The following is a 26,286-nucleotide window of genomic DNA, read 5'->3' as shown; positions in this document are numbered from 1 at the left end:
ATTTATAATTTACTTTAATCACTGCAGCCAACAATTCACTGGTTTCAGGGAATAATGATATAAGAGAAATTATCAACACACGGCAATAAATTAAGAGTTTGGCCATTTTTATTTTTTAATAATGTGGAGAAAAGAATCACTAAAATAATTGAATTTGCATGTAAAGTTAATTCAGGTAAGGGTATCTAAAACTGCATAATCTGATAAACTAAGTGGATATATATATGCATTTTAAAGAGTTTAACTTTAGCCACAAAGACTTATGCTTTCATCTATGTGATGTAGAAAAGTAAGGTGAAAAACTAAACCCAAGAAAACTGTCTGGAAAAGACCAGTTTATTACTGAGTTAAAGAGCTCAACAATGCCAAAAGAACCAGTGAAGTCTTCAGAGAGATAACATGAGAGCTACAGCTCGTGCTGAAAAAACTTATGGGACATTTTAACTTGACTTGGATATACTGGATTGACTGCAGTGATTGTGTTATACATCAGCCAGAAGGGTTTGGTTAGTAACTTGAGGGCAGTCAAAGGACTGGAGAACACACCTGAAAGAGCTGAGCAGCTCCAATTACCTAGATTATGAGAAAGATGTTTGAAACATGCATCTGTCACAGTTGATAAGTAAGAGCCCTAGAAAAAAGCATGTAATAATAGAGGGGTTCTGCTTGGCAAGTGGGAGATTACAGTATCAAACTGCAGGAAATAGAAGCTGGAGACTGCCATTGTAACATCTGCCGCACACATGCACCTCTGCTTTGCTTAGCACAAGAATGAACACACACACCAGAGCTGCCTTATGCCATCAAAGCCTTTTACCTGAAAACTGACACTGCCCACAGGGAGATAGGTGCGGTCCTCAAGCATGCTGAGGTACTCTGACACCAGCGCTGCAGCATGGACCAGGCACATGGCTGCTTCTGTGTAGCACTTCCTCTTGGTGTGCTTCTCTGCCATGTTCTGCAGCCAAGTCAGCCTCAGGTCCGGAGATGTCTGGTACCCTTTTGCAATTCTGAAAACACAGGCCAGAAAGCAGCTGTGAATGACCACTTCTCAAATAACAAAAATACCCTTATATTTCTTCTCCTGGGTTGAACAGAAGAAGACATCTCTGTCTTTATTCTGTATGATTCGTTAAACAGAAAGGAAAATAAATGGCTAGGCAGTGCTGGGCAGGAGATAGAGGGGCTATGAGGAAAGTAAAACTGCTGCATCCAAGACTCTTCAATGTTCCTGACTCTTATCCTTGCCCAAATCTATGTCCACCTCCCAGAGGCTGCACTGCAATGTGCTCACTACTGCAGCCCGGGCGCCCAGCTAAAGACCAGCTGTGCTAAAAAGGAAATGAGCACAAACAGAACAGATAGAGAGTTTGTCACAGCTATGTCCCTAAAATGCATAGTTCAGCTCACCTCACTGCAGAATTTTCTCAGTAGCAATTCTAAATGGACTCACCTGTACATGAGGTCCATCAGCATCTCTGGATCTTCCTGAAATTCCCTCATTTTCACTGTATCTGACAGGATGCCATTCAGATTACACAGTAGCTCCTCTACCTGAAGCAATGCAAAGATCAATGTGTCATTCTCAGGTGTTTATTTTTTCCTTCTGGAAAAACAACAGTATCTGGACCAGATGATGTTACTCTCCTTAAGCCTCTTTTACCCAAGGAAATGTCAGGATGTTTTCTTCAGCTCTATGTAATTCAGCAAAGGCTGCTCACATAGCAAATCTTACACACACACACATTTTAATTAATCAAAACGAACTGAAATCCTTTGATCTATTTATTTCTGAATGAAAAAAGTAAGATGTGCTAATGGAGTTCAGCTTTAGTTGATCTTACATCTGAAACTAGATGTTTTTTTAAGTGTTCAGCACAACCTGAGTTAGCCTAAGAATTTTAACAAAGTGTTTGACAGTTGTCTGACATGTTTTTCATTATTGCTGCTGACACCTTACAAGTTTGCAAAGAGAGAGAAGTTTCCCAGGTGATACTTGTCTGAAAGCACAATGAATCAAATTCCATTTTGGGAAACTCTTAGAGGGCATGGTTCCTGCTGGGGTCTAGGAGAAAGCTGTACTCAAAGCCAAGAGATGATTCTCCTGTAATGCGATTTCAGGGGACATTCTTTAGAGTTTATTTTATGGAATAATATCCATTTCTTCCCCCCTTATTGTTGTGCTAGAAATAAACTCATGCAATAGTCTCTTCATCCTTATTTTCATTGCTTTGAAGGACCAAGATCTAGAACTTGCTTGGTCCTACGTGAAAGCTCCTGCTAAAAGCCACAGATGCCATAAGAGATTTAACCTGAATGGGAAATGGCGTTGCCTGCATATCTGTATCTTCCTCTGCATAGGCCAGGATGGTTCGCAAGGATCGTCGAAGGAATTCCTCATTAAACTCAGGTGATTTTCCAACCAGAGAAGCTAGCGACATGGTCACCTGCATCTTCACTCTTGAAAAATTCTTCCAGAAGAAAAAAAACAAAAGCATGAAAGAATGATGGCTGCACTGCAGTTCACACATCTACCTCCTCTATGAAAAAACACACTTTCTCCTGTCCAGAATGAGTGCAGTAGACTACTGCTCACATAACTGGCCTCTGGTGCATCAAGCTAATCATGTTTGACCCACTTAAGCCAAAGATCCCTAATTCTGACATGTCTCTACTTTGGTGCTAGAATGTTCCTTGAAATATGCATGTTTTCTTGAGACAGGAGAAAGCCAGAAGCACCCCTTTCCCCCTTTGCACAGGCCAGTGGGTGTGTGGATCAGACCACACAGAGGAACAGATGAGGAAGAATGAGTGGAAAAACATTCTGGAAACAAATCTGGGAGGCAAAAGGCCTCTGGGAGCTTCAATTGGTGGTTCATTGGTGATGCATTACACCCTGATGATCATGGTGTGCCTGCAGTACCTTTTCCTTCTGCAGTGCTTACACTTTTTACATATCCAAGGCTTTAAAATAATAATTAGTGAAGGAAATTCTGTGCAAGATCAGATGCTATCCAAAATGCTAATGCATATGCTTTTGTGCTAGAACATTATTAATCTACATACATAATGTAAGTTTTTTGCTCCACATGTGTGGTAAAAATCAGAGCTTAGTCCTAAGACCAAGGAGTTGGTGAAGAATTCCTATTAATTACAGAGGTTGCAATTGCATTAGAATAGAACTAGACTTGAGTCGTTCTGACACAGGAATGAAAGGAAAAAGACAATGTGAAGGGTATTGCTTATGCATTGAATAGTCTTTGCTGCCAGGGGCCTAATTCTGCTCTGTTTGAAGCTGCATTTACAGATATTGCAGGACAATATTGAGTCATGTTTCCTGAATCAAAGCAATGAACAATAATTAAAGCTACTTTCCTCATGCACTTCTAGCACTTCTCTTGGCTCAAATGTGTGAAACAGCAGACCGGGTGACTGCAGATGCGTTCCACTTGCTATTGCAACTTCAACCTTTGTTTCAATTGATCACAAAAAAAAAGGCGGCATAAAATACACTGCTGCCATCAAAATCTTACACTGGTAGAGCTGAAGCTGTATCTCATGAGGAGATAAAGAGTGGCACAGGCTTGAGTCCGTGTAATATCTATGCTGCTGCTGCAGTGATGGAGAACTCTTTGACACAGGTCAGCACACTGTTCAACCTCCTCTTCAAACAGCAAATCTCCAAACTAAGGGAAAGGGAAGAAAACATTTATTACTCTTATTTCTAGCCATTAAAACATCATTATCTTAGTGCACAAAAGTCACAGGGTTCACAAAAAGTGCAAAGTTTTCAAAAACTACATTTTATACTTCTTTTTATTCAGACTTCTGATTCCTGTGTTGCTGTAGTTTCCATTTTTAAGATTTTCTAAAAGAAGAAAAGGTCTGAAAAGAAGGATTTGTGTTTTGGAAAAAAGAGAAAGAGACAGAATAAACTCAGAGTAAGATGGCTCTAGAGTTTTTGAAAACATCAAATATTGCAAAATTCTTAGAAGCATGGAGATTTGCTATTTTTAGAATACATAATGATTGATGAAGCATGCAAATGCTTCCTTAAGTATATGAAGCAATTTTTAGCTCTTTGCACCAATGCCCTACCCTTCCCCAGGCCTCCAATATGTTTTTCCTCCTATGGTGTGTGACAAAACTTCCACTGCCAAGCTTTCATGCCAGACCCTCCCTTACAGTGTCTTCACAATGACACAGCAATGCTTCCAATTTACAGACCAATATCCCAGTTCTCAGCCTTTCTTCAGTCCATTATCTCACTGTTTTGTATTACAAAAGTATAAATATAAATATAGTGTATCTCACTAATTTATATTACAAGCCTGCTGGCAGAGGGTTTTATCACTTTTACTTGTAAAATAACATCTATATGTCTACAGTGTAATAGAAATAATTGGACTGATTGCTTCACGAAATACAGAATAGAGTCAGCTTAACTATAAGATCTATAAGAATAACAATTGCTTCACAAAATTCATTACTGTAATTGGAAGCTAGCTTTTAAAGATAAAGTAAAATGAAACATAATTATTAGTTTCATAACTATTCCGGTATCTACCCTGTAATTAGGCTTTGTCAGCCTATCTGCATTTAAGAGCAGACAGGCATTAACAGGACAGGAGTATCCTGTTTCTTATTTGTATTTTAGAATAGTTAAGGGAAAATAAACATTTAATGCAGCCTTAGTGGAGCTGCTTTTCTTTGTAGGAGAATGAATCTTAAAAAGGTTTTAGAGTCCTTATGAAACACCCAACCCCTTATGACCTCTATTATAGAAAAAAAGACTTTGGGTCAATTTCTGTACTCATATATATTTTGAAGTTTGTGAAGTTTTAATTGTTTTGTTAGGGCTTTTTTTTTTTTTTTTTCTTTATTGGTCCTGTTTTTTCTGATCTGGAGTTTTTTAATTGGTGATACAGAAGTGGAAGAGAGATGAGGATTTGGCTTAATTTTCAGGAAAAACAAAGATGTAAACTGTCAGTGTCTTAGAATCCACTTAGAATTTTGAAACCCATCCTAGAAATAGAAACCTAGAATGATGCCCTCAATGTCTCATGAGTTTTGATTTCTCTGCTGCCCATCTGACTGGAAACTAGCCTTGCTGATGTAACAACTTGAATTTGATTTTATGGAATTCTTGTGCAGTTCTTGGCATTAAGATTCCTAATTTTAACCAGAACGCGTTTGAAATAAAGCGTGTGGAATTGCTTACCTTTTTATTGGTAAATCTTATATGTTTAAGAGTAGACTACTAAACCCATGAGATTATTCAGATTTAATTATTCCATCTTGTGTGGCCAGTGAAATAATCTTATAACAGATGCAGAAGTCCTGTAACAACCCTATAGATAGTAATTTGTATTTACATATGCAAAATATATTTAATAAATGTCAAAGAAAAGGGGTAAGTGAATGGACACAGTTCTGCTCTACAAATACTGTTCTATTAATTTGATTGGAAGCATGAAAACAAAAGTATATCAAGAGCATACCTTGGCAATGAGTGCTCTGAGTGTGGCAAAGCAATGAGTCAGGTAAGTTGTGCTCTGATCATAGCCAAGAGAATTTACCAGGACCTTCAAAACTCCTCCCAAGAGATTATCTCTGCATTCTGCTGCAAAGCTCGCCTACACAGGAAAGAGAAAAACAACAGCTGTATGAGGTAATTCAGCAATGAACTGGCACACAGGAACTGAAGTTCTGCTCTCCAGCCCATGAGACATCCAGGAGTTCAGAATTGGCAGTTTCTTCATTTTTAACATCTGCTTTGGAGAAATTTCAAAGCACTTTTGTAGTGAAGACAAGAAGATAGAGGGCGAAATGTCCCAAATGTTTTCCAAGTTTCAAAGACTCTCCAATGCATTTTTAAGCTCAGTGAGCTCCTGCAGTGATTTTTGAAGCTCTGTTTCTGTTCTTTCCAATCCTTCATGTATACTTTGGGCTAGGAACAGAGTCTGTGGTGGGCAAGCACTATCCTATCCCTTGCATCCTTGATATCTTGAACATGTCCACTAAACAGACGTACTAGTATGTTCTGATCAAACTCACAACCAAAACAGTGGGGAGACTAGGTGCTATGAGTGGTGTCATGTAAAAATAGTGTCCAGTACAACAAAAGTCTAGCAGATAAATGCTTTTCTACTAACAGGTCTTCAAGCATGAAGTTTTCTCCTCCCTACCTATGAATTTTTTTCTATTCAAGACTATACAAGTTTACAGAAGATCTCAAAAAATTTTGCACTGTCTAAGAAACAGTAACAATTAATCTTGCTTCCACTGGCTTCAGAGGGAGCAGGAATTGGTACTAGCCACTGCTACTATTTTTCACCTGAATGATGTTCTCTTGCATATCAAGAATGATCAGGTTTGCTTCAGTTGCCAGGTTTCCGCTGATCAGAGCTTCTTGGTCTAGCTCAGCTTTTGTCCTGCAAAGGGAATTCTAATTAAAGCAAGCAGACTGTATCCCAAGAGTTAGATGACCTGCAGTTTAAAGAAAGCCAGAATACACATGCATGCCATTCTGAATCATCCCATAAGAACAGACAATGACAATAGTGCTCAGAAATGTTTCTTAAAAGCTGTGGAGTGAAATTAGGAAAGCTGCTATCACAGAAGAGCAGTCACAAAAGGGACTTCTTAAAACTAGGACTCTAGACAGTTTAGATAGATGCTTTTGTTCCTTAATAGTTATCTGCATAACGGCTACTTAATATCATGTTCAGTTGTTCAGTAAACTATGCTGTAATTTCTGAATGCATTGCCTGTATCAGGACACAAAACTCCAAAACGGAGTAATAGATAACTGATCTGACAATTCCATTAAAAAAAAAAGCAAAACCAGTAGACTCGACCAAAGTGGAAATTGCTTCAGTGCCATAGAAGGAAGCATTGTTTAAGGTAGGCAATTTCAAATGTTGATTCCTGAGACTATTGACAAGAAAAGACAGCAGGTCCATACAGCAGTGTCCCAGGACATTTAAGACAGAACTGAAATACTGAGGAAAGACAGGAGATGGTGGTAATGCAACACATATGCCTTCTTAGCTGAGACTTAGGAACAAGGTCTGGAACACAGTTCCTCTGCAGCTGAGTAAGCATAGGAGCTGCTACTAACAAAACTGCATTTTCACACATCCATGACGGAAACGCAAAGAGGCATTTTTCTTTTTCCTCAGCTGCTCAGAAAAGTGCTGTTGCCTGGCTAGAGGCTTCTCTCTAGAGCTTGAGATTAAAGATCCTGTGACTTCGGCCAGAGTTCCTAAGGTGCATTTCTGTGGCTGGAGCAACATCCTTAACAATCACACTTCTGAGTGACTTCAAAATGTGTAGCTGCTCTGCTACATTCATTTACCCAAAAATAAAACCAGAGGAGCAAAGAGCCTTCCTTTAGTGAACAAACAGATAATTCAGAGGAGGGCTAAGAAAGGAAATTAGGGAAGTCATATGATTAATAACTACAATGACTCAAAGCAACAAAAAAAAGTGACTGCCAAAAATTTAGTGCTATAATAAGGACAGAAATCCCTTATTATATCCCTTATAAGAGTAAGAACTGAACAAATTTAGTGAACTTTACAGGTGTTTGGACTATTTCCAGCAACCACTGAGCTTTCATCCCCATGCTGAAGAGATCTTCTCTGGCATGACACAAATCTTATAACTACTGCTCCAATCCCAAAGCATTATCTTCCCTGACTCCTGCTAACACAGCTTCTCAATATTAATATAGCATGTCGAACCCAGCTTAGCTGATTTAATGTGGCAAAACATATACCACAGTATTGTATGTACTGAGGAGCCAAGAGCAACACCAAAATAAATGTAGCAAGCCTCCATATAGGACTCTTCCACTAACTCATGTTTGACACACTGTTGATAAGAAGGAAAAAATGTGTGGATAGCAACTTAAAATTCTCCTTCTCTCCATTCTTGTGACCTCTTTGTTGTGTCATGTAACAGTTGAATATTTCTGCTACAGAGACATTTTGTTTTATTTTTGTTTTATTTCTTTCTCTTTGGCAAAAGAGGGAAAGAAATGAAACTACTGATTTTGTAATAAAACTTCCCAGGAGCAAGAACAAAACATAAAAACCCCAAGCAGCTTGGTTCTAATAAAAGCACTATGCATTAATTAAACTACTTACTTATCTTGTCTCTCATTTGCCTGCCGCCACTGTGTCTGCTCCTTTCTCCAGCGCAAATTTTCATTTACCCCTGCTGATCTGTCATTCCCTAGGAGTGCAACATATGTCAGAGAGATTGAAACAAAAGGGGACACCTAAAGTCTGACAGCTCGCCAAAAGAAGGAGACATATTTCTGTAGCAGTCTGTCAGAACTAAAACCATTCAATTTACAGGTTCAGGGCTCTAGTAAAAAGACTCATCACTCTTTTTACTTAGGATTTTTAGAGCATTAACTTGCTTAATATCTACAAAAACCTACAAAAACCAACCCACAGATTTTCCATTTATTAAATGAAGCAACCTTTTTTGCTATGATAAATTCATTTTTAGTGATACTTTTGACACTGTTTCTTATCTCTTGATTAGACACTAACATAACTTTTTAGAACACCTTGAAACTTCTTTCTTGACTTAATATTCTTCAAATGAAAGGAACTCAGTTCTAGCTACACCTTGGACATTTGAAACCTAATGATATTTTCATCCATGCAAAACCAAGAATGGTCTGCAAAGGAAAGAACTGTGGGTGAAAAGGGGGTGACATGAATAAGGATGAAAATGAACAGTGTGCACAAACCCAACAAACTAATTTATGTTTACAGACACTTGATTTCCTCTCGAAAGGCATGGGTAGGAAGTACCAGCTGGTATTCTGCAGCGCTTCATCATTTCTCCTCTGGCTCCTTCTCCTCTCAGTAAAGCCTCTTCTAATCTAGCTTTCACATCGCGTGACTTCTGGAGTGCTTGGGTGCTAACTTTATCTGAGCTTTGCTTGCCCTGGAAGTAAAGTTAAAGCAATCATCACCAATGCCTCCATTTTTGATCATATGGACAAATTACATCTCCAGAATGAGATACAACAGGAGAGACTGGTAGAGGGGGCAGAAAGCAGTGAATATGACTGATTAATACATAAAGTCTAATAAATGTTGCAAATGAGGAAAGAGGTACAATATGTACTGCTAATAGAAACAAAGATGTAGTTCTGTGCTACAGAGAAAGAAACTAAAGTTCAGAGAGAAGGTTATTTGGTCCATTTCAGACAGACCCTCTCAGAGAGAAGAGTGCTGACATCAAGACCCTGTTCATAACTAGAGTCATCCTTAGTGTCCTTTCTAGTACTTACTGTCGGTATAATTCCCACCAAAAATAGCCCTCAAATACCCAAGCAAAAGAAAATAATTAAACTACTTGGGACACCTTCATAGGACTTCCTCAAAAGTTTCGGCATCATTTTCCTTGAAGGCTACTGTCAGTTATTTTATCTGAAGTAATTAGTCTAGGTTAGATAAGTGCTAATTTAACCATTGGCAATAACAGATTTCCCCTGGACAGCTGGAATTTAAGGAAAAAAATCCAAAATATCCAAACCAGGACAACAAAACTATGCCTTGTTTCACTTACCTTATACTCAAAGCATGAAACACAAATGAAGAGAAGGTCTAAAATCCTGTTCAGCTGCATGGACGGAAGGTCTGCAATCCATTTCTGTATTAGGTTCTGATCAGCATTTTTCATAATCCAGAGGAAACAGATCAAAAGGTTGCGAGTAGTATCAGGACCTAATGTGGCACTCTGTCTGTAGGGCTAGGACCACATAAAGTAAATGTCAGTTGAAAGAAGAAAAAGGAGAGGAAGGTCATTTGGGTGAACTAATCTTATTTAGATTTAATTGGAATCAAATCTCAGGGCTGGACTTCAGTAAATTTGACCTCTTCCAGGGGATAGTTATTGTAATTTTGACTGTATGTGTAATTAGTGAAAGGACCAGTTGAATGCAAGTGAAAGACAGAGAGAAGGTCCAGTTTGCTACATGCTTGTATAATAATTTCCTTATAAAAATGTAGGAAAAACATTCTGTAACAATTTGCTTCCACCCTGCCATGCAGTTACGTCAGTCAAATGGCATAATAGTTTAAAAAAACCCAAAAAAACATAAGAGGAAAGACCATACATAGAGAAAAAGGAACATCTGAATCTTATATCCATGGATTCAGGTAAGACTGGAACTGTGGGGCTGCCATAGTGGCATTTGCTGATCTGGAAATGAGTCTAGATTTGGTTTGGAAATGGAAATAGGCATGTGGGAGAAAAAAGTGAACAATGTATGGTAAAATAGCAATTAAATAACTAGAAAAGAATAGGAGAAGATGACAGAAGGACTATGAGGGATCTGTCAGGGCTGGACAAAACAAAAATGGAGTTTCTCATGACTGTAGCTGTTAGTGGCAAGAAAGGATAAAAGGAGAAAAAAAGGAAGATGAAAACAGATAGAAGAAAGAGACTGGCAAAGCAGTGAACATACCAGAGACACCAGAGGTATTCCAGAACTCCTAATGTTGAATTGACTCCCTGCAATGGCAAGGGCCACGTTTTGGTTGATTGCACCTGAAGACTCTTGTTCTTCTTCTGGGCTTCCTGTGCGTCCCTTTCCACTGCGGATATCTGAAACTAAGTTTGAAATATTCCATTGGAACTTCAGGGGCAATCCAGTTGCTTCTGCTCACATGTCAGAGTTTTCCACTGATCTGTAACTGAGCAAAACAACTGGCACTTCCATCCCTGAGACTGTTTGTCTGGCTGATGTACCAAGCAGTGGAAGAGGCACAGCATTAGCAAGAGGAATTGCAGCCATCTGCAAAGACTGCTAAATTATTCAAGCACATGAAATACATAAAATGTGGTAGCAAACATGAGATTATCTCTGAAGTTCAAAGCCAAGCTAGTACTTTGTAAGACTTGGAACCATCCAGTTCTAGTTAATTTCAGTCATGAGGATAAGTATAGAAACTAGACATGGATTTGGAAATATTCAACAATGTAAGTCTGCTAAGAGCTGACAGATCCAGTATTGCCTGCTGACTTAAAGAAAAATTTTATTTGAGGCACCTAACTGCTTCTATTCCCTGCTGGTTCCTGACATCACTTTCAGTGAATGAAGTTATTTATACTAATGTTTTGTAAAAATCTTGTCTGATTCTGAGCATCCATTTTGTGTTTTGCAAGTTCTGTTTTTCAGAGAAGCTGAGTGATCAGCTGGACCCCATGTGTTCAGAATGTGATCATAGCCTCTTGTGACAGATACCCAAAGGAAGACACCCTAAAATATAGGCACATTGGTACACCTGAGCTTCTTCACAATAAGTTTTTTCATCTATGGTATAAGGATAATACTTAGATGAAAAGAATGGTGTGAGATCTAATTAGCCTATTAATTTATTCATTTGTTTATATTTATACATTATATGTATGAATGTGTAGTAAACTTACCCAATTGAAAGTGATAAATTACACTTCCTTACTAGTAAGTTTTTTGTTAAGACATTGAAATGTGAAATATTTTCACAACCAGTGACTAAAATATACTCTTCAAAATATATACCTCTAATTAATTAATTTTGATATCATGTTAATAGCAGCAAAAATGCAACAGAAAAGAGAATACAATCTAATCTCTATAATTGTGGTGTAACATGATGTCAGTATCACTGTCAATATTTTCACTACTGTCATGTGTATGTAGAGCTAACTATTTCTTGCAGACCTTGCAGATATTATTTGGTAGGTCAGAAAACTTACACTAAGAGATATGCAGGAGCACTTAGAGATATATCTCTGGTCTGTCACTTTCTGATGAAGCAAGGACACTGAATTTTTTCCTGTCTGTAAAAATCCAGTTTGCTTCTAAGTAAAGAAATATTCTATCTTACTAGACAAATCTCTTATGTTTGATAAATTATTAAGCAAAGTCTCCCTTAGGAGTTGAAAAATTCAAAGGCAAAAAGGTCTTACTTGTAAAATCATGGAGTTGCGGTAGTGAATCCAAAATGATACCAACCAAAGGGAGGTAAAGAGCTGCAATTTTAATCTTCACCTCCTTTTTGGAGCAACGTGGGTCTAGGTCATGGGAACTCAGCAGGCTAAGGATAGCACTGACAGCTTTTCTTTGCACCTTGCTAATCCTGTTAACACAGAAACCATCCATGAGTTCCATTCATGGATCATGCACAAATCACTTATAAATCAAAAAGATTTAATAAATAAAAAGAAGGTGAAAGAAACAAATAATAAACACCAGTATGCACTTGATAATCTCTTTCATTCTGAGCAGAGATTCCTGTTCCCTGTAAACAATAGGTATCTTAAGTCTCCAAGGCACTTTGCCACAATCACAGAGCATACATGTCTTTCAAATTTCCTGTAAAATTCATTGTGGTAAAGAGAGATGCTTAAGGAAAATCATCAAACTCTGGCCAAAGTTTAACTGAGTGCTTAAGTTCAGACAAAGACAGAAGTGTTTTAGAGGGAAGAGCAACTGAAATTTTGTGTTCTCGATTTCTGTATTCAGCCAACACTACCACCACAAATAGTATATTTTTATTAATTGAGAGGAACATACTGCAGATAAAACCATGACTGGGTCATTGCTATGTTACAGAGTGACTCACTAAAAAGCATGGGGGTAGCAGGACTGTCATGGAGTCAAATTATGGCTTTGCCAAGAGAACAGTGTGACCGGTTCTAAAATCTGCAAATGAGGATACACACCCCTCACTGTCTGCGTCCAGTGCTGCTGCCAATTCAGTGAAAAGTAAGCCAGTCAGGAAGTGCTGCTGACGGTACTCAGCTGAGAGATCAAACATACCAGTGATTTTCTGGTCCTGGAAACTAGAGCAGGAGCTGGAGTTCTGCGGAAATATATTAGAAGTATTAAAGAATGATCACTGAAACCAATGTTTCTTAAAGAGACCACAGTCACAGTCAATGTACCAAACAGAAAACCTCTACCAGAGGAAAACCACAGACTTTGTAAGTAGGTTGGACATTTTGGAGGAGGACATCTGTGAGTGAAACTAAAAGCTTACTAGAATGCACTCTCATCCTTTCTGTTCTGTGTGACCAACTCATTTTGCACTTTCTGAGATATAAAATTCCTACCCTGTATTCATCAGTTTGGACAGGACACAAAGTCAGAATTTTCTTCATTCTTGTTCTTATTGTTGCAGAGCAGGCATTAGCTACCACAGAGCAAGAAAGTGCTTCTACATTAGGAGTGACTTAGGTGTCAGAAGCTGTTAACTGTGTGTTCTGCTGCATCCATGATGTCTAGTATGGAAGTAAGGTCAGGAAAGACATGTGAACCATGTTTCCTTTTGCCCTGGAACTCCTTGACTGAGCTTGCTGGCAGCTGGCATAATTTAGACCAGCCCTCAAACTGCTCTAACTTACGTCTGTGAATGATATACAGCCAGCACAGGAACGGAAAGTTGCTGCTATATATGTGATGTGAACTTCTTAGCTTCTCCAATCATAGATGTGTGCCACAGGTCATCTGGAATGTTCTTGTCCCTTGCTCAGACTCTACTCCCCCTGCAGCTGCTGGGTTTTATGAGTCCAAATTTTGCTTTTAATCTATATTCTTCAGTATTCCTTCCAATATTTCTGTCAGTGACCTGGGAATAGCCTCAGAGCCCAAACACCTGAAGTATCAGTATACCACACTGTGGTAGCTATCTTCCAGTATATTGCGTCGAATGAACCCTATGTCTCTTAGCAGCCCCATATTTTGGATCCATACACTTAGGCCCACTCCCATTCAACCTCAAACAAACAGGCATTGGCTGTACTATGTTTGTGTGAAATAATGTCAAAGTGTAGAGCACCCAGTTAAGTGAGTTTGGCTTCTCTAAAAAAATTTCAAAAGATTTATTCACAAGACCATATTTCTACTCCAGGTCTAACTCAAGTGGGCAGCACTCCTGCAGACAGATCAAAATTACTGCAAGGTTGGTCAGCTAGTGCATTAAATCATGCAAGGGCCGCAAAAGCCTTATTGATTTGCACAGGTTGCACATTGTAGGTTACTCCTAAAGGAGAAAAGAGTTGATGATGTTGCTTGAAGGAAAGATCAATTAAACTGAGGTCAAGATCTGACTTGCTAGAACTAGTTACAAGGACTATGCTGATAATTTTTATCCCCCATAAGCAGAAGAGTCATATTTCTAGCTGTGGCATCCAGCATTAGTATTAACCAAATGCACTGTGATGTTTTGCTTTTAGGACCAGGAAAAATATCAAGAAAATATTATTTACTATTACGAACCTGTGACAACCCTTATTAAGGTATGAGATGTAGCACATCTTAGCATCCTACCAATTCTTTGGCAATGACACTCAAAAAAGAAACCATGAATTTGAACTGCTCCATTACTCAAACTGTTTTTGTACCTCCCATCATTTTTAGTTTCAATTCCATCGCCTTGTCTCCAAGTATTGTGGCAATTATGGAGCATTGCACTGAAATGTTTTAACCCAGTCCTGACCTCTGCAAGACCTTAGAGATGGAAAATAGACATGTGAGCAGCCTTTGACAGGGGGTTTGCCCCATTGTAGAAAACCATGTCCATAGACTGTAGAGGAGAAGAGCACTAGACTGGCAAAATAGTGTGTCCTGTGCCAACCAACAATTTCTTTTTTTGATGTGTTTGTGAACTCTGTTGTCAGGAAGATCATGGGAGGTCCTGACACTAAGGAAGTCTAGAGCTGTTTCAGTATCAGACCAAGTCTGGAAAAATTCATGGAGAAATTAGATATGATGCAGATTGTTTGGTCTACTCAGGATACCTGAGTGTTTCCACACAGAAAATCATAAAGTTCAAATAAAAAGAAGAACACTGTTCAAAAAACTACAGAGAATCATGGACAAAGATATAGCATGATCTGTACTACTGTGGGGGAGAAACCCAGAAGAAAAAGAAAGCAGGATAATCCTATTTTATGCAACATGAAGGATCAACAAAAATTCACTATTCCAGGATATGGAAAATTGCAGTGTGTTAGTCACTAACTTAGATAGTGGTACCATCTATTTCCACGTGGGAAGTAAGAAGTTCCATTAGAAGGTAAGCACACTGAAAGCGTGCACTGCTGCATGCCATAACTCCAAAACAGATATTGAAATACATATTTGCGGTTGTGTGTGAGGGGATAAGGGTGTGCCTGTAAATTGGCCTTCAGAGCTGTGCTCCTTTTAGACCTTATGTGTCTGCCTCAACAGTCATTTTCTGTGGATGTGCATGTGCATGTTTCCAGGGGAGCATGTGTCTGTGTCACGTTCAACTTTAACTCCTGTAGACGCAGTTTTGCAGTAGCACTTCAGTGCTACTTCTTCTGTCCCTTTTTCTCAAGTGGGAAATTTTTCTCCCTGATCCAACAGTGGCTGATTCTAACTTAAGAATTTGAGTACAGAGCAATGCAAGTGTTTTTGTGCATGTGCTGTGATGTTCATGCAATACCTATCTACTGGACAAACACCTGGGAGGACAAGGAGGGAGAGGGAGACGCTGGAGCAGATGCAGATGTCATGAAGAAGAGGTTCAGATTGAGGTAATGCTCATGGCTGCAGAGAATCCTCAGGAACTCAAGTCTCATGGAAATCAGGGTGGAGAGTGAATTCAGCTTGCTTGAAAGCTAGGAAAAACAAACAAAAAAGTGTCAAGTGATGAGCTAGTATTATTTAAATTACCATGTAGTGAAATATGCTGCTACCTGAAAAGGACATAGACATGTAGCCCTGAGTGCATTAAAATGTTCATTGTATCTAGTTCCATACATTAGCTGCTCTTTGTTTGATAATGATGGTGTCTCTCTCCCTGCTCCCCAGATGACTTCTCAGCTTCCCAAGAGATAACTGTTTTTCTTCTTTTCTCCCAAAACAAAAATATGCAATATTTTTATCTTTTGCATAAGACAAAAACCAAACTGAACTTTTCTGAGTCTGTGGCAAACTCATAAAATGTCCTGCTAAGCAACACAGGACACTGGTGGTCTCATCATTTCCCTTCTTATCAACAATGACATCAGTGAAGGAATTTATGGAAATACCTGATGGACCTGTACAAATACAGGTCACAAAACAGAAGGAAAATGCTCCCCGTCAAATACAACAAATAATTCCATATCAACACCCTGCATCGCCATTTATTTTTAATTTTAAGAGTCTCGTGAAGCAAGAAGACAGATGTATTATTTTGAGTGACTCCCTGAAATCTAAATACTATTCTCACATCACTCAGCAGGAGGAGTCAGAAAGCTGATCTGTATTATCTGCAGATCCTTTTGCTAAGGGCAGTAAAAAAGTAAGGGAAGAAAAATGGATGTTTCCATGAATGTTTTGCACCAGTGCAAAGTATGACATTTCCAAAAGATTCTTTACCTCCACTCAATTTTTTTCCTGCAGGTCACAAATCAAAAGAGGTTTTAAAATCATTGCATATGCAATAGGAAATAGGAAATTTACCCGGACCTTTAACACAACTCAAAGGATCTTGATGGATAAACTAATCAAACAGAACAAAACACATAAGCCAAATGCAATCCCAGTCATGCATGATGCCTACCTGATTACAGTAATGTTTGATGAGATTAAACACAAATCCTCGATCCATTAAAGAAAGAAGATCATACAAGAAAAATGCCAGGCTGATATTAATTTTTTCTGCTTGTTCACTTTCCTTAAAAAAAAAACAAAAACACTCCAGTTATGATGTATAAAACTTACAGAGAGGTGGAAGATATTTTAGAATAATGAAAAATAGTGCAGGGGTCAGGTTCCAGAACCATCTTGAGGAAAATACAGGACAAGATCGTTTCAGTTCTCCAGTTCACATGATCTTGTTAAAATTGCACAGAATAACTTCTGTAAATTATTTCAACTGTTTCACATAGGAATGTCATTTTGTGATATTTTGCACCCCTTTGGGCTGACAACAATGAATTTGAGAACTGTTCTGAATTGCCCATTGGCTGCAGTACTGCACATGACTTTTCTTCCTATTGAACATAATAGAATGCTTGTTTAGGAACTTAAAACATAAAATATTAAGAAAAACTTGCATTGGCTTTGCTGATGGAATGCCAAGTATTTTGTTTAGGAATTTTAAGTGTAAAACTGATAGTAACAAAATACTGGTAAGGTAAATCTGTGGAGTTCACCATCGAGAAGCTAAGCTCTTGTATGTTGGAATTGGCCTGATTACCTGAGATACACAGCCTCAAGCAAGAATCACAAAGAACTTCATGTACCCTCTAAAATGAGGCTACAGCTACTTCAAACGGACCAATTAAAATCACAAACTCTCAGTAGCCTATGTAGTTCACAAGAGGAATTGAAGATGCCTGAGGGATATGCACATATTTAATGCTCAAAACTGACAAAGGACATGACTGAGAAAAATATTGCCTGTACTGGCACCTCTGGCTAGTGAGAACAGGTGTGCAGCACCTCAGGGTGGCTACAATTCACTTTTTCATTTTTCAAGCTTTTTGTTGCTGTTCAGGAATATATATATTCTCTACAATCTGGAATTTGCACAGGAAAACATTTTTCTATGGTGAAGAAAAACCTGGTTTTCCACTACCTTATAGGGCAGGCAAGCATATGCCAGACATATCACTGTAAAAATCCAAGGCAATCTGATATGCTCAACCATTGAAACATCAATTATCACTTCTCAGATTTAAAAATCAGACACATATTGCCTACTACTTTGTACACCTAACCAATGGCCTTAATTCCAAAAACACAACAGCATGACTTTCACACACAATCAGGTTCGATATGCTCGTTCTACCAAAATGAGAATTAAATTAACAGCCTACAAAAACCCATGTATTTCTTGTGAGGAAGCCATAAATGCTAATTTTGGTGCAAAACCTACAATTTTGTTAAAGCATTTTTATTGTAATGAATTTTTATTTCACAATGTATTAAAAAAAAAAAAGTCACTGATGGCTTAGGTAAACATTTCTGTGGAAATTATTTCTCTGCATGTGGTCATCACAGAAGCACACCAATGGATTGAGCTTCAAGAACAACCTTTTGGTGAACAGTGACAATCCCCTCTGTTATTCTCTGCCTCAATTTGTCTGATCTTGCCCTTTTCCAGTTTCTGGTCCTCAGAGCACTTGGAAGAAATGGATTATGAAACTGAGTTTGTTGAAAAGTGACCTGGCAGGCCAGCTCTCCCGGCTGCTCTGCCCTGCCCTGCTGCAGAGCACTCTGCTGGGCTAGCTGCATTTGGCAGCTCTGGGGCATGAAAACGAGTTGGTTACAACAACTGAACCAACAGCAGTCACTCAGTGCCTATCTGTGGCCTTAGCTTTTTCTACTGGCCAGCCCAAAGTGGTATCAACAATACAGGCTGACAGTAGCGATGTTAAAATATAAATTACAGTTTGTGATCCTTTCAACTTTATAATCCGTTGTATCAGTGCAAATTGTTAAAAGTATAAAGAATTTAATGGGACTTAAGGCTTATTTCTCATCTTCAATTTTTAAGTGGCCAGTGTCTCTTTAAAGAGATCAAGGGTTAGATCACTTGTGGCTGGCTTTTGCAACACTCACGAGGAGCACTGCCTTCCTATGGCATATTCCACTGCTACAGAGAACTCAGATGAGGAATTAAACACAATGGAGTAGGTTAGAGGGTAACTGCAGAGGGGGATAAAAGGAAGAAGTCCTGCTGGGGCTGCAGACTGATGTGCTGGCTAACATGGTATAAAGAATTACTAGAACTGAAAAAGGATGTCCAGCCTTTCCTGTCAACAGGAAAGGGAATTCTCTTCTTGCACACTGCAGCCACACTGAGAAGCAGGCTGAGGAACTGAGCTGAACAAAAACAGTCTGCCAAGAGAGCACAAGGCTGGCCTTTACAGTGCCACAACTCTTGCTTAAGGTCCATGTGAGAATCTTGGCCTAATTCTAACAACACTTCTGATTTTGAAATGAGATTAAGTGTAGCTCAGTGTAACACAAGACAAGTAGCAAGGATCCATAGTGCTTATTTCATCCACTTACCTTGGGTGGTTTGACTACAAGTGCAGCAATCTCTGAAGTAATCACACTAACTATAGTGGTAATATCATCTTTGAAACGATCAGAGAACCGGCTTCTTCGTGGGTTATCTTGCTTCTCTGTGTTGTGAACATACTGAGCCATACTCTTTATCTGCAAAGCAGAAAAAAAAGTACTAAAAAATGCCCAGACTGGAGGTAAAATACTTCTTTAAGTTTGTAAGAGTAAGATTTCCTACTTCCTTTTCCCTGAATTTAATCACTCATTTTCTCAGAGCTGCTGTGATAAATCCTACATGGCAATGACAACAGAGGGTCTAAGGCTCAAATACAGACAGACATAGATTCCTGTTCATATTCATACAGTTGGCTACTCTCAGTACCTGAAATCAGAAACACCCTCCCCCAACCCCTTGCATCTGGAGTTCTGAAATGCTGCTGCTTGCCACTTTTGCCCTTTATGATGACGGACAAGTAGTGACACGTGCAATTCTTATTTCTTGATCTAATGTTGCATTACTTACATGCTGATAGTACAAGTCAGTATATTTTTTCCACTGACATACATCACCACAGGGCTCTGGAGAGCTGTGACTTTGTGGAGCTTTGTCACTGCTCCCATGTAGTTAACAAAATTGAAAAGACAGGAACAGATATTCACCAAAAAGGAAGGGCTTGGTTGATGAGTGTCTCTCAGTCTTTTGCAAGCTGTGGACTACTGCTCATGTAGTTCATACAGAACTTTGCCATTACTGCCATAGTGAGGAAGGAGAGTGAATATGAAGAACTCTTTATTTTGTACTCTTTGCACTTTCATTATTTGAGACCTCTCCTTTACACAGAGCAGAATAACTGAAGAGGTCACCACCCAACTGAATCTTTGCCTGGAGCATCTACTACATGCACCAGTAACTAATTGTAAAATACCACTGTTGAGTCTTACCAGGAGCTCAAAGAAGAACCAGGCATACTTGAAGACTGATTCTCTCACCATGCCCGTGCTGACCACCATCTGCAATGCCAGTTCCTCATGGAAATGCTATATGATAAACACAGACTGTTGGAAAATGGCTTTTAAATCAACTCATCTTTCATTCTCAACATCTTCCCTGCAGGAAACTTTTCCATACTGGAGGGTGAGCAGCCAGATGCAAGATCAGAAGGCAGATTTAATCAAATGAATGCTGCTAGCAAACAGACTTTGGGACCCATTTTTCTGTGGATCCAGAACTGTAGATTACTGAAGGGGGAAATGCCTTTGGGCCATTCTCAGGTCAATGTCTGTGTGCACAATAGAGAGCAGTCATGTTTCCCACTAGCTGCTAAGCACTTTTGTTTAGCACGTCCATGCTTTTCTGAGAGAAGGTAAAAGTAAGATTGATTCTGTGGTAGAAGAGAAGGACAGAGCAATAACCACAACAGACCTTGTACAGACATTTGTAGTTGGAGACAATACTTTTTACAGAGAGATCTGAACACAAGACACACAACGCCAATTATCTAAACTTTTAGGAAATTCAAATCTGGATTACAAAAAGTTTGCTTCAAGGGACAAAGAAAATAATTCTTTACAGAAGAAAGAGGAGCCAAATATTTCTGAATGTAGTTTACTGTAACGTGTAAAGACATGTATCCAAAGGTAAACAGCAGTGGAAAACGACTGAGGCTCTAAGACCTCGAGAAAAAGAGCAAAGGGAGGATTTAGACAGGCTGCTACTTGTCTAAATCTCTCCTGGATAAAGAATCTAAAGACGCTGGAGCAGAAGCAAAAAAGTTTGAGTAATGTTTACCCACAGATTCAATATCTCATCACTAATTCCTTGTTTGATAAAACTGGTTGATATTTTGTTCTGTTGCTTCCCTCTCCACATTTAGAAAGGCTAATTGCCAGCACCACCTCAGGATGCTCCAGGTTTTGCAAGGAGTTCCCTCATACATAGCCATAGCCTACCTTTTTATTGGATGGTCTTGTGCTTGCACAAAGGCCTGACATGTCATTTGTTCCTTCAATGTAGTAAGACATCCGACTGGAGCTGTGATCCACAGGCTGGGGGACAAAGATGGAAGAAATACAAAATAGTAAATCCATAACTAACTGAATCTAATTAACAGAGAAGAAATCACCCGCAGCTGGGAGTTTGTTTGGGTTTTTTTTTTTTAAGATATGCACAGACATTCATCTAAACAGTTCTTCTCTTTCCTTGTTCCCATCCCCCTTCCCACTCAAGGCCGAAAACAACCTGGCGGCAGCTGCAGCAGCAGCAGCAGCAGCAGGATGCAAACGCACTGCCATCGGGTGCCCAATGGCAGCACTGCAGCTGTACTTTGGAGGATACGATTCACCTTGAAAGGTGTGAGTTTATCCCTGGCTCTACATCGAAAATAACTAGCCCTTTGAAGTTTCTCTTTCCATTAAAAGTTATGACAATTTAAGACGCAGTGGAACAGCAGTAACCAGTTGTAAATTTTTACATTTATCAATGTGATGAAGCTGTAATATCAAACACTTTAATTTTGTATTAATTTGGAAAAATGCCTTGAGCTCTGGTTTGCCTTTTCCCCCCCCCTAGGACACAGTACATTAGAGTAAAAGTAATAAAATTCAAATCTACATTATTAAAAATTGCTATGGATGGATATATATGCCCATATGAACAAATAAAATAAATTGTCAAAGTCTGTGTATCTTACTAGTTCTGATTTAATTATCTGAAGACCAGTACTTATGCATTTTAGATTGAGAGGTACATGCTCATTCAGTAGAGAAAAGACTTCAAAATATTTCTGAAAATAACCTACTTGAGAAGCAATATTTTACATATATAACACTCAAAGAAAAGTGAGAGGGGGATACAGTTCAGACCTCATCACATGTATTGCTGTAGAGCCCTGCCAGGGCTGCAACTAGCAACAGGCTCCTTGCACAGGGGAAAAAATCCTGCTTTTGCCAGAGGCACAGCTTCCCAGCTCCAGCTGAGTGGCAAACTCTAGGTTTTGGTCTCCCCAGACAGCTGCATACAACCATCCTCATAAAGCTCTGAGATGGGCTGGGATGCTGTAGATCAGTGAGCACCCAGTGCCAATCAGGGAAACAAAATCCTTCCTCTTGGATCTTGTTGACTGTTCCATCCTGCAAGCCATTGGTGGTATATGTAGCAGTGGATGAGAATGCAGAGGAAGGTTGTATTTCACTCTCTGGTTGAATGAAGTATTTGGAAAGCCCCAGGTGCAAATTATGCACATGGCATCTGCACTGTAGCTGACATAAAACTATGGAGTTCCCATCATATAATTGACTACTTACTCTTTTTTTTTTTTTTTTTTTTTTTTTTTTTTTTAATAGGAAACTTATAACACCAAACAAAATGAGGAAGAAAGGTCTGCATTGACTCTGTGACTTGGACAAGACCAGGTCACCATCTGTGAACAGAACTTAAATATTTGGAATAACAGGAGAGTGAGGCAAGTCAAAAAAACCAAATGCCTCTGTGAAGTGTTTAAGCCACAAACAAGAGACAGAGTTCTTACCGCTTGCTTTCCACTGGTAAGAGACATCAGAATTTAGTAATAGGATTTAACATGTATTTATGCCAAATCAGATAAACAGAAAATGCTACTGTGATACATACAGTTCATTTACAAGGTGCAAGTTCGACCCTCAAAGACAAAATCAAGATTATTAGGTTTTGCACCATACCATTCATCAGATATTTGACTTTGTTCTCTTACCTTGGATGACATGATGTTTTTGACCTCCTCATCAGTAGCAGCTTGTGTAACAGTGATGTCAGGATTGCTGCAGCTTATCACTCGGCTCTGCAGGAGTTTACTTCCAACAGACACTGCAGAAGTGCGTCCAAAGGTGTAATAACGAGACTCTGTCGAAATGGCACTGCTGCCTCCACCTGCCACAGCAAGATGTTTGAATTAAGACTAAAGGACATATATATGAGACAAACATCAGGTTCAAGCCGGTTTTATTCAGTGGTGCTATAACATCTGCATTTTGAAAAGAAAAAAGCTCCTGAAAAACACACTACCAGCTGTTTCATTAGCAATCTACACAGGCACTGAAAGTCAACAGTCAGCAGTTAACAGGGTGGTTGCACAAGCAGTACCAAAAAATTAATAGGGCTACCTAATTAGCAGCACTATTACAGTTGTTCTTTCTTCTCATCAGCTCTTTTTAATTTACTGTAAATTAAGACAATACCCACAGGCCTAAACACAAAACGCCACCTTCAACACATGATTTAATACCATCTTTGAAGTATCCAACAAAGCAGGGAGCACTGCTATCAAAAATTTCACTAAATGATATCTAGTTTCCAGTTTCACCACAGACCTTATTTCTCCAGGACAAAGAATTCCCAAGTGTATGTGACCTCACAGATTTTCGCATATCCCAACATCAGTCTAAATGTGCCTCAAGGGGGATTTAAATTAATATTCAAAAGAGACAAAGGCCTATATACCTTTAGCTCCCACAGCACAGCTGCTTGTGGTAAATCATTGAACATATACCAATTAATCAAATTAATCTTATAGGCTTTAGGATAATGATTGTAACAGAATAACAGAATGGTTGAGGTTGGAAGGGTCATCTAGTCCAACCTCTCTGCTCAAGCAGGGTCACTTTGAGTCAGCTGCCTGGGATTAAAACCAGGTGGCTTTCTACTGTCTCCGAGGTAAAGGCTTGGACAACCTCTTGGGCCAACCTGTAGCAGTGCTCAGTCACCCTCAGAGGAAGTGTTTCCTCATGTTCTCTCTGTTTCAGTGTGTGCCCATTGCCTCTGATCGTGTCACTGGGTGCCACTGGAAACAGCCAGGCTCTGTCTTTGCAATCTCCCTTCAGCTCTTTGTGTACACTGAAGATCCTCCCTGAGGTTTCTTTTCTCCAGGCTGAAGAGCCCAGCTTTCTCAGCCTTTCTTTGTTGAAGAGACGTTCCAGGCCCTTTGTCATTTTTGTGGCCCTTGGGCCGCCTCTGTCCAACAAGTTCATGTCTCTCTTGTACCTGGGGAGTGCAGAGACAGACACAGCACTCCAGGTATGGCCTCACCAGGGCTAAGAAGAGGAGAAAGATCACCTCTTTAAACCTGCTGGTCTTACAGTATTTTATCCTCCAATGATATTCTTAGTGCAAAGTAGATCTTGGGTGAGCTTGGCCCTATACCAGTCTAGCAATAGGTTACTTTGCATGGAAAGTAATTTATTTATGTACATGGCAAAAAATTGGCATCTTAAGGGCATTTTAACTTATGGAAGAAGTTCTTCTAGAAAAAGTTTCAGTTTAGGCAATCTCTCTTGCATTCATCTTCATGAAGCTACAACATTGCTTGTAGCTGTGGAAACCTCTCACCTCAACCCTACATCTTAAATTAATAACTGAGGGATGGAGATTATCAGGGGAAATTCATATTGCTTTTTGCAGTGCTGATATTCCTGACCTATCTCTGAGAAAAATGGTATATCAGAACAGTTTAGTGCTCAAATGATATGCAGTCTGGGTCTGAGGAGTTGTGTTTACTATCTTAAAGGTTAGTGCCTTAAGTCCTTCTCTCAAAAGTGCCATGCTGAACAGCATGTATTAAGAAAAAAACCCCTTGCACCAACAATACCTGGTTTGACCACCTCTCTTTGTGGGTCTGGCAGACGAAATACATAGTAGACATAAGATGCTAGGAGGCAGTTCCTTCCATGCTGATCCTTGCTCAGCTCTTTGCTGTTGTGGAGACTATTCACTATTGCAACCACAGACTCAAAGGCAAACTGTGAGAAGTTGGCTGTGAAGCAAAGGCAAGAATTAGAGTCAGCACCGAAGGGTACAGCATAATTAAGCAAGGGCATTCTTTGTATCAACAACTAATCTGGCAAGGTTCAATTCAGTCCTTAACAAATTCAGAGTTTTAGACAGCAATTGCTATGCCTGACCAGACCCCAAGTCTACATAGGCCAATAAACACTCTTTAGCAGACCCACTGACTTTCAACCAAATCACTGGTATTCTGTCACTTTGTGCTATGTAAAACTGTTAATTACATTTCTAGCAGCTTTCACACATTTCCCAAACTATCTTCTTGCAGAATACTAAGACTCATTATTCTCCAACTGACAGACAAATACACATTACTCTCCAGCTGACAGACAAATATAAGCTAGCATGCTTTAGCACAGATATTGTAGTGGATGACAGATGTTGATTATCTGAATGAGATAGGAAATTACCTACACCACTGTATGCAAGTATGCCATTCTTCCAGATTTAACATATGTTATGGGCAACTGGCATCTCAGTAAAACAAAAATCAGTGTTCACTGTTATATTCTCTGGGTTTGTGCTCACTCAACTCCATCTAAAGATCTTTGGGCAGAGGACATGATGCAGACAGCAGTATCAGTTGTAGAATAATGATTTTGCTAGTGTTTTACTTGCAAAACAACTCAATTGCAAACAAAGTTGAACCACAACCCACTTTCTGACCTATATTTTCAGATAAGTAGTTTACTACAGTTTAATGTACCTTCCAACCAGAGACTGCATCTTAAATGCAGGGGGAAAGGAGAAAAGGCAGTAACTCCGTTAAGCCTGATTAAATTGTGCAGTGAAACTCTGTCTTGAGCAGCACAATTCTTTCTGAAGTGTGCTACCCTAAATACTAAATCCAAGCCTGAGTATTTCAGCAACCATTTCCCCCACACATCTAGGTTGCTTGCAAAGCCTCTTGAAGACCATGAACCAGTAAATACCTGTCTGGCCAGCTATGACCATAGGCTGTACAGCCAGCTGGAACAGTTTATCTAGTACCAAATGCAAAAATAAGACAAGAGGTTCAAGACGTGAAGAATTCAAACAGATAATGCTGAGTTTCAATTCATGCTCCAATGAAGCCTCTGTAATCTTCTGATCCATCACTCGAAAGGGGAATGTCACTTGGCTTTCCAGAGAATGGCACAAGGTGAAGAACTTCTCCAGATGGTTATCCTGCAAATACAGTGCACTCACAGTTAACAAAGTTAATATATTTCAGGCTAGCACTAGCTAAGAAAAGCCTGATTGTACCACCTCATGGGATGAAAGCAATGATTTTTGCCCTCTGGGTTTCAATAGTGGCTGCTCTCAGGATAAAGCAGCTGTCACAGTGCTTTGTTTGCTCCTATTCATCTGGTTCAAATTCAGACTGTGGTAAGATCAGCCTAAAGGCAGGAAAGTTATTGCCCTCACTAAACTGATCACTTCA

The 26,286-nt window shown here is 39.3% G+C and overlaps 1 protein-coding gene across 1 annotated transcript in view; it reads right to left on the bottom strand.

Annotated features, from left to right (window-relative positions):
- The window catches only part of DOCK8 (dedicator of cytokinesis 8), an 89,564-nt gene that overhangs the window by 13,700 nt on the left and 49,578 nt on the right, over positions 1-26,286 (bottom strand). The window contains exons 20-39 of the mRNA XM_041486245.1: positions 25,796-26,030; positions 24,667-24,831; positions 22,777-22,952; positions 20,999-21,094; positions 19,991-20,086; positions 19,052-19,201; positions 16,593-16,706; positions 15,508-15,663; positions 12,742-12,881; positions 11,986-12,155; positions 10,499-10,644; positions 9,598-9,780; positions 8,835-8,970; positions 8,154-8,241; positions 6,338-6,434; positions 5,502-5,636; positions 3,534-3,686; positions 2,313-2,471; positions 1,454-1,554; positions 818-1,010 (exon numbers count right to left, since the gene is read on the bottom strand). Of these exons, the coding sequence (XP_041342179.1) occupies positions 818-1,010; positions 1,454-1,554; positions 2,313-2,471; positions 3,534-3,686; positions 5,502-5,636; positions 6,338-6,434; positions 8,154-8,241; positions 8,835-8,970; positions 9,598-9,780; positions 10,499-10,644; positions 11,986-12,155; positions 12,742-12,881; positions 15,508-15,663; positions 16,593-16,706; positions 19,052-19,201; positions 19,991-20,086; positions 20,999-21,094; positions 22,777-22,952; positions 24,667-24,831; positions 25,796-26,030 (2,889 nt within the window). The remainder of the gene's footprint in view (positions 1-817; positions 1,011-1,453; positions 1,555-2,312; positions 2,472-3,533; positions 3,687-5,501; positions 5,637-6,337; positions 6,435-8,153; positions 8,242-8,834; positions 8,971-9,597; positions 9,781-10,498; positions 10,645-11,985; positions 12,156-12,741; positions 12,882-15,507; positions 15,664-16,592; positions 16,707-19,051; positions 19,202-19,990; positions 20,087-20,998; positions 21,095-22,776; positions 22,953-24,666; positions 24,832-25,795; positions 26,031-26,286) is intronic.

The sequence above is a fragment of the Pyrgilauda ruficollis genome, unplaced genomic scaffold, assembly GCF_017590135.1.
Source record: "Pyrgilauda ruficollis isolate IOZ18807 unplaced genomic scaffold, ASM1759013v1 scaffold74, whole genome shotgun sequence".
Lineage (NCBI taxonomy): Eukaryota > Metazoa > Chordata > Aves > Passeriformes > Passeridae > Pyrgilauda > Pyrgilauda ruficollis.
This window is presented reverse-complemented; position numbering and strand designations above follow the sequence as displayed.